At 47.9% G+C, this 16,799-nt stretch overlaps 2 protein-coding genes across 7 annotated transcripts; one reads left to right on the top strand and one right to left on the bottom strand.

Annotated features, from left to right (window-relative positions):
* Window positions 1–2,032: 2,032 nt before the first annotated feature.
* LOC100838008 (uncharacterized serine-rich protein C215.13) lies at window positions 2,033–3,880 on the top strand. Its single transcript, XM_003572526.4, has one exon. It carries the CDS (start codon window positions 2,424–2,426, stop codon window positions 3,717–3,719), a length of 1,296 nt encoding a protein of 431 aa, XP_003572574.1. The 5' UTR covers window positions 2,033–2,423; the 3' UTR covers window positions 3,720–3,880.
* Window positions 3,881–8,156: 4,276 nt separating this feature from the next.
* On the bottom strand, window positions 8,157–16,785 carry LOC100837700 (protein ROOT PRIMORDIUM DEFECTIVE 1). Of its 6 annotated transcripts, XM_024460741.1 has the most exons (5): window positions 15,387–16,785; window positions 11,542–11,611; window positions 10,415–10,559; window positions 8,918–10,343; window positions 8,157–8,822 (listed from the first exon to the last, which is right to left on the bottom strand). In XM_024460741.1, exon 1 carries the CDS (start codon window positions 16,654–16,656, stop codon window positions 15,481–15,483), a length of 1,176 nt encoding a protein of 391 aa, XP_024316509.1. In that variant the 5' UTR covers window positions 16,657–16,785; the 3' UTR covers window positions 8,157–8,822; window positions 8,918–10,343; window positions 10,415–10,559; window positions 11,542–11,611; window positions 15,387–15,480. The 6 variants fall into 6 exon arrangements, with proteins under 6 accessions (XP_024316509.1, XP_024316510.1, XP_014757033.1 ...); XM_024460742.1 differs by lacking the exon at window positions 8,918–10,343 and having other exon boundaries at window positions 10,415–10,469; XM_014901547.2 differs by lacking the exon at window positions 8,918–10,343 and having other exon boundaries at window positions 10,415–10,469; window positions 11,542–16,785.
* Between the last annotated feature and the right edge of the window lie 14 nt (window positions 16,786–16,799).

The following is a 16,799-nucleotide window of genomic DNA, read 5'->3' as shown; positions in this document are numbered from 1 at the left end:
AACCCTGTTGTCATCTGTCGTTGTGGCGCCGACTTGCCATCAAGAGTCTGAGACGATCTTGGTTCCCAAATCTATATAACCTATAAAGTTGATCCCCACTAAGTGTAACTAATATTACATAACCTATAAAGTTGTTCTCCACTAAATGTAACTAATATCTGCAAACTGGACATGCAAGGCGTCCGCATCATCATCCACATTAATGCACATCATGGACATTTGAAGGCTCCACATCACCATCCATATCATGTGTTGCTGTACACTGGGAATCCATTTTGGTGATCCATTTGAATTTAATATTTTGATACCTAAGATTTTTCATTTTCACGTTGCATATAAATAATTCACCAAACACACATATTTTCGCGATATGTATGTCAATTTTTCTAAAATCTGCAAATATTCAGGTTTACAAGACTTCACTTTCCAAAAATTGTTAATGTTCACGCACATCAAAATTACACCTATTGTTTTGTTGCATAGGTGTTATGAATGATAAATTGTTTTGTACTACAATATTCATATTTATTTTACATTAAATCATATTGTTATCATTTGTTTCTAAAATCATATTCAGACGTGCATATAGAATTTTACACGGCCTACTGCACACTTACGCCCGACAGCCCGAGTTACCTAACTTGGTCCTATTTTTTTTATTTGTTCCAAGTCTAAAGTTCCAAGTACCAAAGTTGCATGTCTATTCCTTTTCTTAAGAATGTCTATTAATTAGAATCTCAGCTCTGTTCGCGCTTGGCTACTCGAGGAAAAGAGCAACAACTGCATGTCTTCGTCTATGCAGAGCACGAACAAGTACTCGTGTTGATCGACTAATCTTCAGAGCTCATTGCAGCTCCTAAAAACTCCGTAGTGTCTCCGTGACATGATTTCATTACCATTTCTATAATAACCAAACACGTCCGTACCTTAAGCGCAGAACGAACCAGGTTACCTTATCGTGTCTCAGTACTAGGACAAATATTCTTCTAGCGCCACCCCCAGCAAACAACAACATCGCCATGCAAATGCTTGGAAGCTACCGGCTCCGTAGCTCAGATAGGTGGATCATGCGTTGCCGTGGCCGGCATATATTTAGAATTAACAAGCTCGCGGCTGCAGTGCCAGAGTGGTCATTGAGCGGAAAAACAAAGTTGGATTAACTGGCCAGCCGGCCTAACAACGCATCGTCGTAATTTAACAACAGAGGTCAGAGGTAGCACATGCATGCAGCTGGTGTGCCTCTATCAAAACAAACACACACGATATAACATGATTTTTCCGGGTTTAGGGCTAGTAGAGTCTGCAAACGGCCACAAGCCACAACGATACTGAGCGGAAAGAAACAAAAATGAACTGCATCTGATTTTCCTTTTTTAAGTTAGCCTCGCATCACACACTGCCTCAATCTGAGACGAAGTTTCCCTTAAAAAAAAAATCCGAGACGAAGGGAACAGAAGAAGCGGTGACACAGGCTGCCCGTTACTGCCGGCCTTTCTTGTGACGCTCTCTTCCTAACCGCTAACAGAAATTCCGCATCTCCTAAAAAAAACAGAAATTCCGCAGTGAAAATAAAGTGTATTTCATCAGATTAAAAATCACAGATTCAAAACAGATCGAAATTCTCAAACGAGCCGTCAATTGGTGGTCCAAATTGGAACTACTCCCTCGAGTCATAAATTGTTGTCATAATATTACATGTATCTAGATTTTTTTTTAAAAGATGCATTCATTCATATTTGGACAGATTCCCGTCAACAATTTAGTATCAGAAAGTATCTCTTTCCAAGAAAAATCTACTAGTACTAACTTATTAATTCCATGGCCAATACGTACAGTACTAGCGCGTGTACATACGCACAGGTACAAACTGCAAACAACAACAGAATCCAGTGCTCTGCTGATGAGCAGCCGTAGGATGCGGTGCATGAAAAGAAGTCGGCTCTCCCACGTGGGCCCTTGCTCTGCTCGGGGATTGCACTGCCACCCCCGTGCCTCGTATTCCAGGCCGCACAGCCCAGCACGAACTAAAACAAACCAAAGATATTGGTAATCGAAGAAAAGTTGCAGAAATGGCGCTAAAATAATAAGGGCACGGACACAGACAAACACAAGCCACAACCCCTCCCCATCCTCTGTCCTGCAGTCCCCAGTGCGCTCGTACCGTCTCTCTCCCTCCTCGCTCGTCTCAGGTCTCAACTCACTGGGGCTCTGGGCTGGATCAAAGGCACTGGATTAGGAGGGGGGACGGTCCAGCAGTGGGGGCAAATCAATCACATCCAGCAACAGAGAGCAAAGCCAAATCAATCCGCCGGTTAGCCGCGGTCTAACACCCAAGGCTAGATCCTGAGGTGCGCCAACGAACGTGCGTGCGCGACCAGCTGCCAGAAAACAGAAGAGGGAGAGGGTGGTGGTGGAAGAAGAGCATGGGGGAGAAGGCGTCTGATGCGGCGGCGGCGGCGGTGGGGGATCAGGACGACGGCCAGGCGGCGGCGGGGGTGCTGGCGCTGGACGGCATCCAGTACTGCAGCGAGCACCCGTACCGGCCAGGGGCCGCGGCGGCGGCCGTCGCCGGCGGCGGGATATGCGCCTTCTGCCTGCAGGAGAAGCTGGGGAGGCTCGTGTCCTCCTCCAAGTCCAGCCCTTTCTTCCCGCCCGGCGGTCACCCGCCGCCTTCCGCTTCGCCCTCGTCGCCGCCGTCCTTCCGCCGCGCCGCGGCGGAGCCCCCGCTGCCGCCCCACCACTCCTCCGCCGGCTCGCGCAAGTTCATCCCTTTCCAGAGGAAGAAGAACTCGTCCTCTGCCTCGGCTTCGACTCTGTCCGCTTCCATGGCCGGAGGTGGGCTGAAGCGGAGCAAGTCGGTGGCGCCGAGGCCCGAGGAGCAGCACTACTCGTCGTTCTCGACGGCCGAGAGCCCCCGCAAGAAGAGCTTCTGGTCCTTCCTCTACCTCTCCTCCTCTTCGTCCGCGTACGCGCACCAGCAGACAGCCTCGTCTTCCTCCTCCTCGGTGTCGTCGTACACCACCACCAACGGTGCCGGCGCCAGGAGGAAGTCGGTGTCGGTGGCCTCGGCGGCGTGGGCGTCCAGAGCCGGCGCCGGCGCGCAGCAGGACCAGCAGCTGCGCTCCTCGGCGGCGCGCAGGATGGAGGCCATCGGCGAGCCGGAGAGCCTGAGCCAGGTGTCCTCGTCGTCGTCGTCCTTCGGGCGGAAGGTCGCGCGGTCACGTTCCGTGGGCTGCGGCAGCCGCAGCTTCTCCGGGGACTTCCTCGACCGCATCTCCTTCGGCGACTGCACGCTCCGCCGCGTCGAGTCGCAGCGCGAGCGCGAGCCCAAGGCCAGCAAGATGCGCGCTGCGCTAGGCCGCCACCTCGGCGCTGACGAGGAAGACGATGACGACGACGTGTACGAGCACCGGGACCGGATCAAGTGCGCCGGGTTCTTCGGCGGCATGGGCCCAACGTCGTCCTCCTACTGGCTCTCCGCCGCCGAGGGCACGAGAAAGCGGGGTGGCTCTCGGAGCCACCGGAGCTGGGCGTGGGCGTTGGCCAGCCCCATGAGAGCGCTGAGGCCGACGAGCTCCACCTCGACCAAGATCATCACGGCCGAGCCTTCCGGTCACGTGGTGGTCAGCAGCAGCGGCGACACGCCGGCGGCTGCATTGTCCATATCTTCCCCGATGCCATCCTCGTCAGATGTAGCAGCGGCGACGGCGATGGATTAAAGCTGCACGGCCGTCCGGTCAATTACGTCCTCTCTGTTGTTGAATCGTACGTATACAATTTTTACTGCCTTCTTTTCCCCCCTCCCTCTTGCGTTCTCGTGTCTGTAATTTCACCATCAAACTGCTGATAAAGTTGAAACGTGATGTGGATTCGCTACTCGTGTCGGCTTTTCATGTGGGACTGATCCGCTCCGGGTAACAACAGAAGCGCCTGAATTCGTCGTTCTGCTCAGATGCAATGTCAAATCAACATCATTTCATCGCTTTCTTTCTTTCTTGAATCTTGATTGTATCAATTTTCCGTTTGCCGAAATAAACCCCTCCAGAAAAACCTCTTGTCAAACATTGTTCAACCTTTTCTTTTTGGTCTTGTGAAACTGAAAGCCCCGCAAACATTGTTCAAGTCTTTTCACCTCATTGAATCATCCAACCTTCCATGCATTGGCGAGATTAAATTCACCATAATTGCGATGCTTCCAAGGGCGGGTAGTTGGGGCAATGGCAGCCGTAGTAGGAGTACTCCAGAATCGAGCAATAGAGAATGGCAGCAAGAGAGAGGAGCACAGGCCATAAGTGACGGTGTGACCATTTTGTCAGCCGAGTAGCAGTAGTTAAGGCGCCACCCTACCTGCAAGTACAAGCACAGTTTGACCACCCGCGCTTAACATGGCTAGCTTTGGCTCGCGACGGACCACACCAGGCCTATATGCAGTATGCCGCTGATCCGGCCGCGCGCTGCCATGGCAACACCTCTCTCCCGCCCAGAATTATGGGTGAAAGCTAGCGGTCGGGTCGGGTGGTAAAAAAAAGGGCAATCAGGGAAGCGAACCACAGCAATGCACAAACCCAGCTGTCACCTGCGGGCTGATGGCACTGTGCTGCCGCGTGGTGCTCCTCTGCCGCAACGAGACAGGCGGAGAGTGGGAGAGGCCAGCAGCTAGCAGGGGAGAAAGCGACCTTTCTTCCGAGTCTTTGGCTCCCTCCCTCCCTGCGCATAGTTAGCCCCATGCGGCCATGCATGTGTGTGTGATATACTGTGAAGCACCCGATGGTCGTGGGGTCGTGCCCGCCCTCTACTCTTCTGGCCTATCATTTCTGGGAAAGGCGACGGCCCCCGGCCGGTCCTGGCGTCCTCTACTCGCTTCTTCTCCATAATGCACGCTCCTTCCACGGATCTTGTCTTTGCCTAACTAACGCTATTAATTCCAAGCCGTCTTGCATTTGCACCACGTAGGAGAACTGGAGCAGGAGAGCAAGGCAATGATGGGTTTATTTAATCGAATGATAATCTGTCCCTCGATCAGTCATTAGGTGTCATGATGGCGGAAATTGAGGATCGTATTAGCTAGGCCAGCTCGCTCTCTCCGTTTCGCTACTGTTCACTAGTCCAATGGCAGCCTCGGATATATGTCATCTCCTTTGTCTCATTCCCTTCTTCCTTCACCGGTCGGTCGCCGTCACTGTGCGGCCTGGCCGACCCCGGCCATGTGTTCCAGGCTCCTTGCGGGGGGCGGCCCACTCGCCGGTGACCGTCACATCCCATGCGATGGACGCTGCGTGATCATGCATGCCCGTAGCCCCGTATATGTGGCAGAAACAGAGGATTTATTTAGTGGTGCTAGCAGCCTTCTTCGCTAGATCACTTTCAGACGCTGAAGCAAATGCGGCGCGGCGGCGGCGGCGGCGTACTACTACAAGCTAGGCTAGTACTCGGACAACAAGGCAGTCGTGGTTACTCCTTACGTTCGAAAATAAGTGACTCAAATTTTTTTAGATTACATGACAACTCGAATCACTTATTTCCGGATCGAGGTAATGTAAACATGAGTAGGGCTCTCGCTGGGTGCGTGAACAATTTGAAGCTACCGCTCATCGAGCAAAGGCAGGTCGGGATAAGCATGATTTGGTCCCGGGTGGAAACAACGACCGGGTCATGCACGGCACGCCCACACACAGCAGCGGACACAGATGAATCAGATGATGATAAGCCCTGACATTAGAGCACGACAGTGAGCCCAAACGCTGATTAATCAGGGTCTCGCGCGCGCGTGTGCGGACAAAGTCGACAGCAGCAGGACAAGCTGGTGCTGTTTCTGAAGCCATTGTTTTTTAGACTCTCCATACATATCATGGGGAAAGCCATCTCACCAATCGGCGGCAGAGAGCTATACGGCGGGCGGGCTCCAAAACTTTCCAGGCATGTATAGTTGTCCCTAGTGCTGGCTGGCTACAAACCACCAGCTTTGACCAGCCAAACCGCACGATCAACCCCTCTCTCCGTCACTGCAAACACACAGGAAACACGATCAGATCCGGCCACCAGGCTTAGCTAGTTTTGCCACACGGGCGCAAAATCATTCGATGATTCCACCTTTCGCTCTCAGTACACCGCGTAGAGCCGGCCGGCCAGCAGGCTTAGCCAGTTTTGCCACACGGGCGCACGCATTCTTGCAGGTCGCTGGGGCGGCAATCGGTCGCCCGTCAAATTGACACGCCACTTGCCTGCGTCCATGTCCTGGCTGTAGTACTACCTGCACGGTAGGTACTCCATATATTCCATACATACCAGGTGCGCCCGTGCGTTTTGGCGATTTTCTGTGTAATTACAAAAGGAGATGCTTGTTTCTATCCTGGGTAGATCAAAACAGGGATGGGTACGGTGTATATGCGTGGACCCGACGATCCGTTTGTCACATATGAAGGCATCTATCGACGTAATTCAACCAACGACATGTACTACACTACTACATGCTAGTAGGGCATGAGTGCTTTAGTCCAGAGAGAGACCAAGACCAGATCAAGCTAACCTGCGATGGTCAATTCAATAGCGAGAGAAAGACAGATCAGTGAACCCGAACCCAGCAAAAGTTATTAAGGAGAACATGCATGGTAGGAGTGCCATCTTTTTTACCTTCATCTTCACCATGGTCTGGCCTAGCAATTGTGATTGAATACTACTCCGGGATTCCCCGGCCAGTGAGCTCTGATGCAGTCTCACATGCAGCGACCGTATTTATTTAGTGTGCATTGACTAAACGGAATGGTCCCCCCTCCTTACACACTACCTGTACTGTTTCATTACAACGTAGGAGTGGTAGACTACTACTAGTAGATCAAAATGATGCAGCTATAGCTGTGCTTCTAGCCTTGTACAGTACATTTTACAAGTTTACGTGATGGAGCATCGATGTGTTGCTGTAGGTTATAGCAACGCCGCAGCACTCAGCAGCAATGGAAGCGATTTAGCGATAGACCCATCATCACCCATGTGCCCTACTTGCCCAAATGTATGAAGGGAAAGCAACATCCCACGGAGCAAACATAATTATCTTACCATCTGCGGCTTGCGAGGAAGAAGTCAATCCCATTGCATCAACCTTGCCCAAATGTATGAAGGGAAAGCAACGGCTAGAGAGTTCATGTATTGATGCGGCTTACAGCCTAATAAGATTATGTTAAAAAGAATGCTTAGAACATGATCCTATAAGATACCTAATTCACTTAACTGCTACAATCAACAAATATTGCTTAGAACACTATCTCCCAGTACACCATATCAGAAATAGAAGATTTTTTTAGATCAATAGGCTTTTAGCCCGGTTCCATTATAAAATGAAACCATGTTCACAGGAGTAGAGCATAACTGAATCCTAAATGGTCTGTCAACCTGTAGGAAGAAGAACAACATCACAGCTTAGCCACAGCAAACAAGTCCAAGCGACTCCTAAGCTGAAAACGCAATAGCGCGCTGTGGTGTCTTCATGTCCATCGCCTGTGGTGTCCCCAGGCCTGATAGAGAGGTTCTAATTTTCTTCAGGGACATAGCCTGGGGACATCTCTCACCTCGGCGTCCATCAGCAGAATGCAGCGATCTAGAATCCGAATGTTCTTCTTGGGAGTTCGGACACAACGGTTGTCAACGCTTTAATGAAGCTTAGCAGCCTGCACCAGATCACCTGCATGGCATGTTCATCCATAAATGTCTCGAAAATAAGATATAATTCCTAAATTTCCTGGTAGTCCACAATCCACAGCATAGCTGAAGTGACCATATTCATGACAGAGCGTTTTTTTATTACTCAGCCAATAAGTGGCTACAGATTCAAAAGATGGTAATAAAGAAGGTTTTTGTACGATAGCGGCAATATCATTCCACATGATCTCTATGATGTCACGATCAAAGAACAAGCGGTGTACTGTTTCAAGGTCAGTACAGAACAAAGGAAGAAAACATTTCCTTTGGTCTAAACATGTCTTTTGGTCTAATAGGGTCTATATGTTCTTCCACACTACTGAGTTTTTGTCATATTGCCGAGATCGCCTAGTCAATCCCATGCTTGACATTTATCTCCTTCAACTACGAGCAAACAACGGGTGCACAGATGTATGGTAATTTTTTTCCCATACGACATACGGGCCAGCCGCCAGGTTCCACTATCCATAAGATATCGGAACTAGTTCACCCACAACAAACCCACAAAATTCTTAAACATGCCTGCCACTCACTGCTAGCAGGAACTCGCACTAGGTTCTAAGATACTCCTAGTTCGGAACGAATCTAAACTATCTTATTACAAACGGTATGGCGGTACCAGGGCTGCCGGAATGCATTTCAAAGCTTCCGGGTTTTTTTTTAAACACAGTACAAACGCAAATGCTCACAAGTACGCATGCACACTCATCCATATAAACACACGCACGCACACCCTATCCTTATGAGCACATCTAAGAAACTGGTCCGGCACATGTAGTTGACGGGTACGCCACTCCTACTGAAAACACAACGCCGGTTAGGTCCTGAAATAAATCCAGAAAAATGCAAACACCCACGTCAATCAATCGGAGACTTGAACCTGGGTGGGCCGGTTCCACCACAAGGAACCAACCAAAAGCTTCCGGTTTCATGCAGTCACAAGTCAGAAGTCAGCAGAGCCCCCGCCCAAATGGTCCCCTGTATCATCATTCTTCATTCGTCCCATGCTCCTTCACAGCCTCAGTTGTCATTCTGTCCACCATGGACTAACACATGATATCCTAGCACCTCTTGTTGGATCGTCTCCGCGTCTGCCCCTAGTATATCATCATCTCCACCAGCTTGAAGCCCTGCAAATAAGCACACATAGCAAATAATCTCAGCTGGTGATCTTATCAGCTCCTATCAAAACAAGCTCGATTTCTGAGCTTCCCATATAGCCTACCATATGGACAACATGAAGTGCATGCCTTCTCATTCAGTAAGATACTTAGCGTAGATATGTGTAATCCTATATTGAACCGTAGTAATTCTCAGTTGCTCGAAATTAACCCATACTCTCTAAGTCGAGTCAAAAAATTAATAACAAGTAGCAACTGACAACTCCCTGGTGCAAATGCTCCCCTAAAATTTTAAAACTAAGTCAAGCTCATATGATCAATTCGAAATGCAGAAAAGAAAATTCAATTCCACGTAATTTGGCTCAAAAATATTTATTTTGAAGCTAAAAAACCTTTGGGGTGGTGTTAAAACAAAAAACACCAACGTTAGGGTGGCATCCAAATAAATTTCTCTTTGATGAAGCCACTAAGGTATATTGAGACTGTTATAACAAGAAGAAGCAAGAAACATCATGATGCAGAGGCAAAGTAGAGAGTGAAAAACATGAGATGACTTGATGAACTTTCCAAGAAAACAAAACGCACACAATAGAAAACCACATACTCCTAATTGCATGCTCAATTTGACTGAAGATTATCAAAGTTATTAAACTCCCAAAAACTTAGCTGTTGACAATTTCCCTGGATTGTAAAACACGGTAAGTCATAAATTGTGAACCTTAAAGAATTTGTAAAATATTGATACCATATTATACACTTTACCGACAGCCCGCATATCAAAGTCGATTCAGACAAACAATAGGTTCCAAATGACACTGTAACACGCCATCTATCATATTAGGAACTACGTGCAATTAAGTTTCCCAATGATGCATAGCATGGGTGTGGAGAATACAGAAATGTGCATATTATCTCTAAGTAGACATACAGAGACAAAATGTAAAGGATAGAGAGTCAAGTTTACGGAAAGTGCTAGTTATTTAATAGATTAATTGTATGCACATGCTACTGTAAACAAGAAAAACATACAATAGACAAGTAGAAAGATTATATATGCATGCAACCGAGTTAGTTGGGGGTGCGAGTTTCCAACAAACGTGAAGGAGGTTAGTTGTAGTTGGTATCAATAAGAAGTACATGGATGTTTGCTCACTATCATAGTGTACTAGATGGGATAGCGCGCTTTGCTGCGCCGTAGAGTTTTACCAACAATTTTTGTGGAATATAACTTACTATGATGGTTTTTATAAAAAACAAGTTTAATAAGATGAATTCTGACTTTCCAGGACCCAAAGACGAAGATAGCTTAAACAGAACTAAAACCATTAGCAAGCGAATAACCTGGTTTGTACATGACTTAATTCTTGTATACAAACTGCACATCATTGGCTCAAAATATCTTAGGAAATAAGAAAAACATAAGTCTGTTCTTCAAATCGGTTACATTCTTGTTGCCTACTGAGTATTGAGTGCTAGCATGCCACGGCTGACTATATTTCTCTCAACTCTTGCTACATTAAGTGCAAAGTCCTATGACAACAACAATGAGTCAGAATTAAGCCGAATGAAAAGATCTGAAAGGAGAAAATCACAAACATCACCTATGAGTTGTTCTGGACATTTGCATTGCCTGTAGCCCACACAAAGGACTTTGTTCTGCAACCGAATAAAAGAAATGAGTAGCCGTTGCCATTTTTGAACAATAGTTTATTGATACAGACAGCCCATGCAATTCCGCTTGAGATTCTATATAAACAATCATAATTAGAGAACCATTCAAGCAGTAGATTGTGCACCCATTCGCAAAAAAGAGAGTAGATTGTGCACCCGATAAATATAAATAGCTAATTAGCGGTTGGGTAGTGCTAAGTACCTTTTTGAAAGATGCAAAAATGTGAGTCAAGTACCACAAAATTTGATCAAAAGCATATGAAAGAAATACGTAACCCTGCTTTCCCAAGCTCATATATCATAGACAAAGGAAAACCACTCTACGGTTAGCACAATTTGTGTTCACGTGGACATACTTGCCTGAGAAAGGTTGTCCATCCCTGACTGAAAAACTCCAAAAAGAAAATACATGTAGCATAAACCAACACTGAAAACTGATTAGAAAGAGATAACTATCATTGATAATGAACCAAATAAAGGATCACTGCAACAGAGAGGTCAACCATGGACAATATTCCAATGATCAGCATTATTCAGAAAGGAACAAACAATGTCATCACACAAATCAGTCAGGGAAATAAGACATACAAAAGCATAAATAAAATTATATAATATATGGAAACATCTAAGAGTGATACTATACAGCGAAGATGATGGTGAAAAATATACCTTCAATGAATTAATGATTGACCTGACACCATGTTGTATAAATTAGAGATACAAGGAAGAATGAAGCAACCTATAAATCAATTGCTATGAAGACCACGGTGAAAACATAACAAGCATGATTTTAGAAGAAAGGTGCCTGAATTGTCTTTGCACCAACTAATGGCCAAATCCACAACAAACTCTGCAGGAGTAATACTATTTGGAGCCACCAATGGCAAGTTGCCCAGATGGACATGTAAAAACAGAATAGAATCATCATAATATTAGAGACATTTATCAGCAAAGACACATAAAAACCGCAGTGAAGGAAATACAAAGGGAAAAGAAGAAACGGGAATAATATCACCAACTCAACACGGTGGAGGGGAAAGGGAGTAGCCACCATTACCTAAAATTTCCTCTTGATTTTCCATTACTGAGAACAACATTGAAGATTTAGCTGAAGAAACATCAAGCACCTAGGACCAAGGTATGGTATCACTATGAGAAAAGATCCATGCTTCACAAAACATATACACGTCAGCAATGGAAGCCTACTGTACATGGTTGCATACAGGCACCCTTCAGTTGGCAGCTAGCTACAGATACAAAGGTGTGCAAGTGCCTTAATAGGAGGTCCAGAAAACCCCATATTCACATATGAAGCTGAAAATATGAGCATCTTCATTCGCCTTTAGTTAGTCCTTGAAAAGAGAAATATTTTTCCGTGATTTGGGCAAGGGAAATTAAGCTTAGAAAAATATATTAGATGTTTACAATAACTATAGAAACATCAATGCACTGTTAAATAAAAGTGAGCTTTTGCAGCTCATACCTCAAGTCCATCAGAGGTGGATTATAGGAAAACTACTTCCACTGTATTAACATCCTCAAAAGATAACTTTTCCCCTGAAGGCTAGCAACTTGTACGCTAAAATAATTTTGGGATTCACAGTTTCTTTATACTGCATAAGAAGTGGGTATCAATACAAACCAAACTTCAGATAATTATGGAAGTTTGCAATAATATGATTAGTTCACACACACAATAGCCAACCCAATAATCTAGTTACTGTGCACAGAGGCAGAAAGTTGTACTAAAAAACTAAGGGAAATTGGGCAAACCGCTTGATCATAATGATTTCTGCAATTAATAATAGTTCAACGCCTCCTTCCTCCTTGATCTGCAGCTCACACAAAATGGTTCGGTAGAGAAAGAAGAGATGTGTCTCAATTACTCATCCTATGGGGATGATTCTGAGTGGAGGTCAGATTATTGCTCAATTAGGCATTAATTGATCGAATTGGTCACTCAATTTAGGTTACTGCACTAAGCAATGAAAACATCTTTATTCCCAACTGGATCCAGTGAAAAGAAATAAAATTGAAAAACCTCAAAATATGTCGGAAGAAACATATACATGTAAATAAAACACATCGGTCTCAGCAAGCAAAAAAGAATCGAGATCTCAACGAACCTGGACAAGTGAACAAACCCCCAGCACGCAGACTGGAAGAACCACCGCCAACCCACGAGAAACCCAGCAGCACGGATCAAACGGCCAGCAAACGTCGACGAACCCCGTGCGCCTCCACCTCCACTGACCCCTACCACCGCCGAGAGCAAACAACCGGGGGCGGCACAAGAATGAACCAGTGCCCAGCCTCCATCCATTAGATCCACCCGAAAGGAGGAGAGATCGGAGAAATCCGCGATCCATGGGCTGGACGCGGGGCCTTGGCAATAGCCGCAGTAGCTCCTCCTTCCTTGTTGTCCTCCTCGTCGTCGCTCTCGTCTCTCAGGCCGCCGGCATCGCGTCCGCGCAGCGGGACTCGCCAAGCCGTGGGCCGAGCTACTTCAACCCACAAAACTTCAACCCATCGATGGTGGTCATAATCGTGGTGCTCGTGACCGCCTTCTTCTTCCTCGGATTCTTCTCCTTCTACCTCCGCTGCTCGGCACGGGACCTGCGAGCGACCTCCTCGCCATCGGCGCCGGCAGCGGGAGGTGAGAAGGACGCGCTGTTTCGACAAGGCCGTGCTCCGGGCGCTCCCGACCATGGCGTACGCCGACGTGAGGGCGCACAGGGCCGGCCTGAAGGGCGAGCTCGAGTGTGCCGTGTGCCTCGGCGAGTTCGACGACTGCGACACGCTCTGCCTCTTGCCACACAAGAGAACCATTGACCTCCACCCAGGGATTCAACTCGATTCGATCCACATGAGCATAGATCCGAAGAGGATGAACGGGGGAGAGGGGGAGGCAGGCATACCGGCGCGGAGGACGAAATGCTTGAGGCCACGGATGGTTGGTGTTCCATCCGCCAGATGCCCAGCCCCATGGCTGTCATCTGGTGCCTGCTGCTCAGAGCTTGCGCTGTCGCCGCTGCCATCTCTCACTCGCCCTCGCAGAGGTCTGCTGTCTCCCGTCCAATGAGTCAAACCGACGGGATTTTGGGAGCGGCGGCCGGCAGGGAAAGCTCAACGGAACCCCTCAAAACTGAGGCCGCACACACTCGAGAAAACTCCATGGGACAGCTCAAGGGACAGGTGCCAACGCGCATGAGCCCCCTCCGCGCAGCGCACACCGACAGTGGGCCAAATCAAATCGGGCGACAGCGGCCGGGCTGAAAAAAAAGGCATCGAGGGAGATTTGCGTCGATGTGGCCGATCGATCCTATGGGTGGTTTCTTCACCCTTTCATAGGGGTAAAGATGTCAAACCCACGCTTTTTCTGTAAATGTGCTTAATAACAATATAACATACACATGTGAAATATGAGTGCTCTAAAAGCAATACCGCAATAGGCTTACGAAGGATTAGAGACAAACCTACCACTGGAGCCGCAGGCACTGTTGCCCCAGCTTGCGGCGGATGAGGAAGGGAACCTATCAAGACCATGTTTTCCCAGTGTCTTGCATACCCCAGCATCCCCTCTGGGAGAGTAACCTGTGCAGCTGTGCTAGATAAGGAGCACAAGGGTACCATATTCTTGCTCACATGGCCCATGTAGCAAGTGCACGTGCTTTAAAATGTTGCATGTTAATGCACTATTCCTCACAAATCCAATGTCCACCAAACTGCTTTATTCCGGTAACAAATATCAACAAGTGTTTCAGACTGTTTTCTATCAATGTCCTGAATGGTATGCATACATTTCATGTTTATGATTTGGTAAAAACAAGGCCCTTTGAGGCTTTGAGTGGCAACAAAGAGAACATAGAAAGGAAATAGTGTATTTGGTCAATTGAGATGTGGCTCCAATTTAGGGTACTCCCTCCGTCCACAAATAAGTGTAATCCTAGGTTTTGTCCTAAGTGGAAAATATTAAAGTTTGACCGATTTTATTGGAAAAGATAGCAACATTTATGACACCAAATTAGTATCATTAGATCCATTTTGAAATGTAGTTTCATAATGTACCGATTTGATGTCATATGTGTTGCTACTCTTTTCAACAAAGTTGGTCAACTTTGGAAAAGTTTGACTTAGGACAAAACCTAGAAGTACACTTATTTGTGGACGGAGGGAGTACATAACATAAATGGCTATGCATAGATAACATACTGGTAACAAGAAGCAAATGCGGATATTAGCATGTAAAACAGATGTTCTCAATTGAACTATTTATGTTGACTCAAGTCATATTCATATCTATTTTCCTTGGTCTATCTACAATGGAGTACAACAGCTAAAGCTGAATCAGAGACTGCAAAACCCATAAATGATAAGCGGATTTAGCATCTTGAGCTCATTTAGTTTATGGGTTTTCCGGTAATGGGAGGTGGGAATGCTAAATGATCGGTAGCTTTAGCCTTATCCATTGTTTGGATTGGGCTGGGGGTAAGGGAAAAATGGACAGGGGTTGAGACATTTGGGACTCGAATCCACTATTTCTGTCTGAATGGAGAGCTTGGGTTATGGAGAATCAAATTACATGTTTTTCATTCATGTGTAAGCCCAAAACAAAGTACCACAAAAGGCATTTAGTAACTAAAGTTGCATTCCTAAACCATATTCCCATCACATTCCAAAAAAGGAATGTGTTTAAAATCTCATATCCCACTTAACACACAATCTTATATCCCATCTCAAAAGTCAAAACCCAATCTTTTTCCAACCTTCCCTAACCACGATCCAAATGGTCAAAGTATTAAACACTTGCCAGTTTGTTTTATGGTGATTGCATGATTGTGGACAAAGTTTTGCTAACAGTATAAGAATGTAAGACCAAAAGATGCATCAGTCTGCACATACCTGATGAACAATTGCAATTGCAGAGCCTCCACTGCCTGAACTCACTAAGTTTGCTTCATTTTAGTGCACTATTAATCATGAGCCTACAATGCACTCATTCAGATAGTTCAACTTCTTCTTCAACCCCACTTTCCTCATCCAGCTCGCTGCAAGAACTACGGCTTTCTCTACTCCTCCTTGGTGGCAATGCAGCTCTCATCATGGTTGCATACTCTTCCCTGATAGCAACAAGTGGATGTGCATGCTTTTCAAGGAGCTGGCTTCCGCCACCGTAAGCTTCCCTGAGCACAACAGTATGTGTACCGCCTACCCTGGAGAGGTAAAAAATGCCTGGGTGACGCTCAAATACCTTGGTAAACTTCTGTGGCATGCCAAGCAACTTCCTCATGTTGCTGACGTTGTGACGCTCCGTCCTCTTTGCCACAGTGAGGTGCAGCAGCTCATGGAACACCGCCACATTCCGTTTCTCAGACACATCTGTGCGACGGTCAAGACCCGAGGCGTCGGCGTACGGATTGGTGTACGGCAGCCCCTGCCACTCCCTCAGCCAGGCCATGCACTTGCTCCTGAGGCCAAACCCCCTCGTGAAGCTCACCGGAAAGGAGAGGCAGGTGGTGTCGCCGCCGACCGCATCCTTCTCGAGTTCGGAGACAGCCAGACGGTCGTCCCAGGAGAGGAGGCGGAGCCAGACGCGCTCGTCACCCTCGGGCTGCGCGAGGGCGAAGTGGTCGGGATGGCGGCGGAGGATGGAGGCGCGGTAGTCGCGGGGCAGGCCGAGGTCCCAGCGGAGAAGGTCGACGGTGTGGAGAGGGAGCGAGCGCGGGAGGGTGAGCATGAGGAGACGGCGCAGGCGGGCCAGCAGGTCGGCCTCCGAGGCGCCCAGGCACTCCACTTCCCGGCGTCGGAGATCGAGCGCCGCGTCCGTGAGGGACACGCCGCCTCCACCGCGGCGAGAAAGCACGAACAGGGTGCGATACCTGCGGAGGAACGCGAGCGCGGCGGCGTTTGAACCGAAAAGCTTGTGGACGGACTTGTCGGCGAGGAGCTCGGGGCACGAGATGCGGTGGCCGGGCCTCGAGGACACAAGGTCGAGCACGTGGTGGGCGGCGCGGAGGTGGCGCTCGCGGGACACCGCCCCGTCGAGCGCCCGATCCTTCACCAACTTAAGCTTCACGTTCACCAGCGTCGCGCGCTGCTCCGCCGCGTACAACGGCGCTTCCCACCATCCCCTCCTCCCCGCCGTCGCCGCGCGCCGCAAGCCCCACGCCATGGAATCATCAACCGTGCCGCGCAGGTGCTCGTTTTGGCGATTTGGCGTCCAGCCTTTTAAGTGAACAAGCCCAGTAGTAGCCCTAATGAATGGAGAAAGTGGGCCGGAGCCTACAAACGAGCCCGGCCCGAGGCCAGTCTGCG

This window comes from Brachypodium distachyon, chromosome 3 (assembly GCF_000005505.3).
Source record: "Brachypodium distachyon strain Bd21 chromosome 3, Brachypodium_distachyon_v3.0, whole genome shotgun sequence".
Classification (NCBI taxonomy): Eukaryota; Viridiplantae; Streptophyta; class Magnoliopsida; order Poales; family Poaceae; genus Brachypodium; species Brachypodium distachyon.
This window is presented reverse-complemented; position numbering and strand designations above follow the sequence as displayed.

Coding starts and splice junctions, on each gene's coding strand:
- LOC100838008 (XM_003572526.4), top strand. CDS start 2,424: ATGGGGGAGAAGGCGTCTGATGCGGCGGCGGCGGCGGTGGGGGATCAG.
- LOC100837700 (XM_014901544.2), bottom strand. CDS start 16,656: ATGGCGTGGGGCTTGCGGCGCGCGGCGACGGCGGGGAGGAGGGGATGG.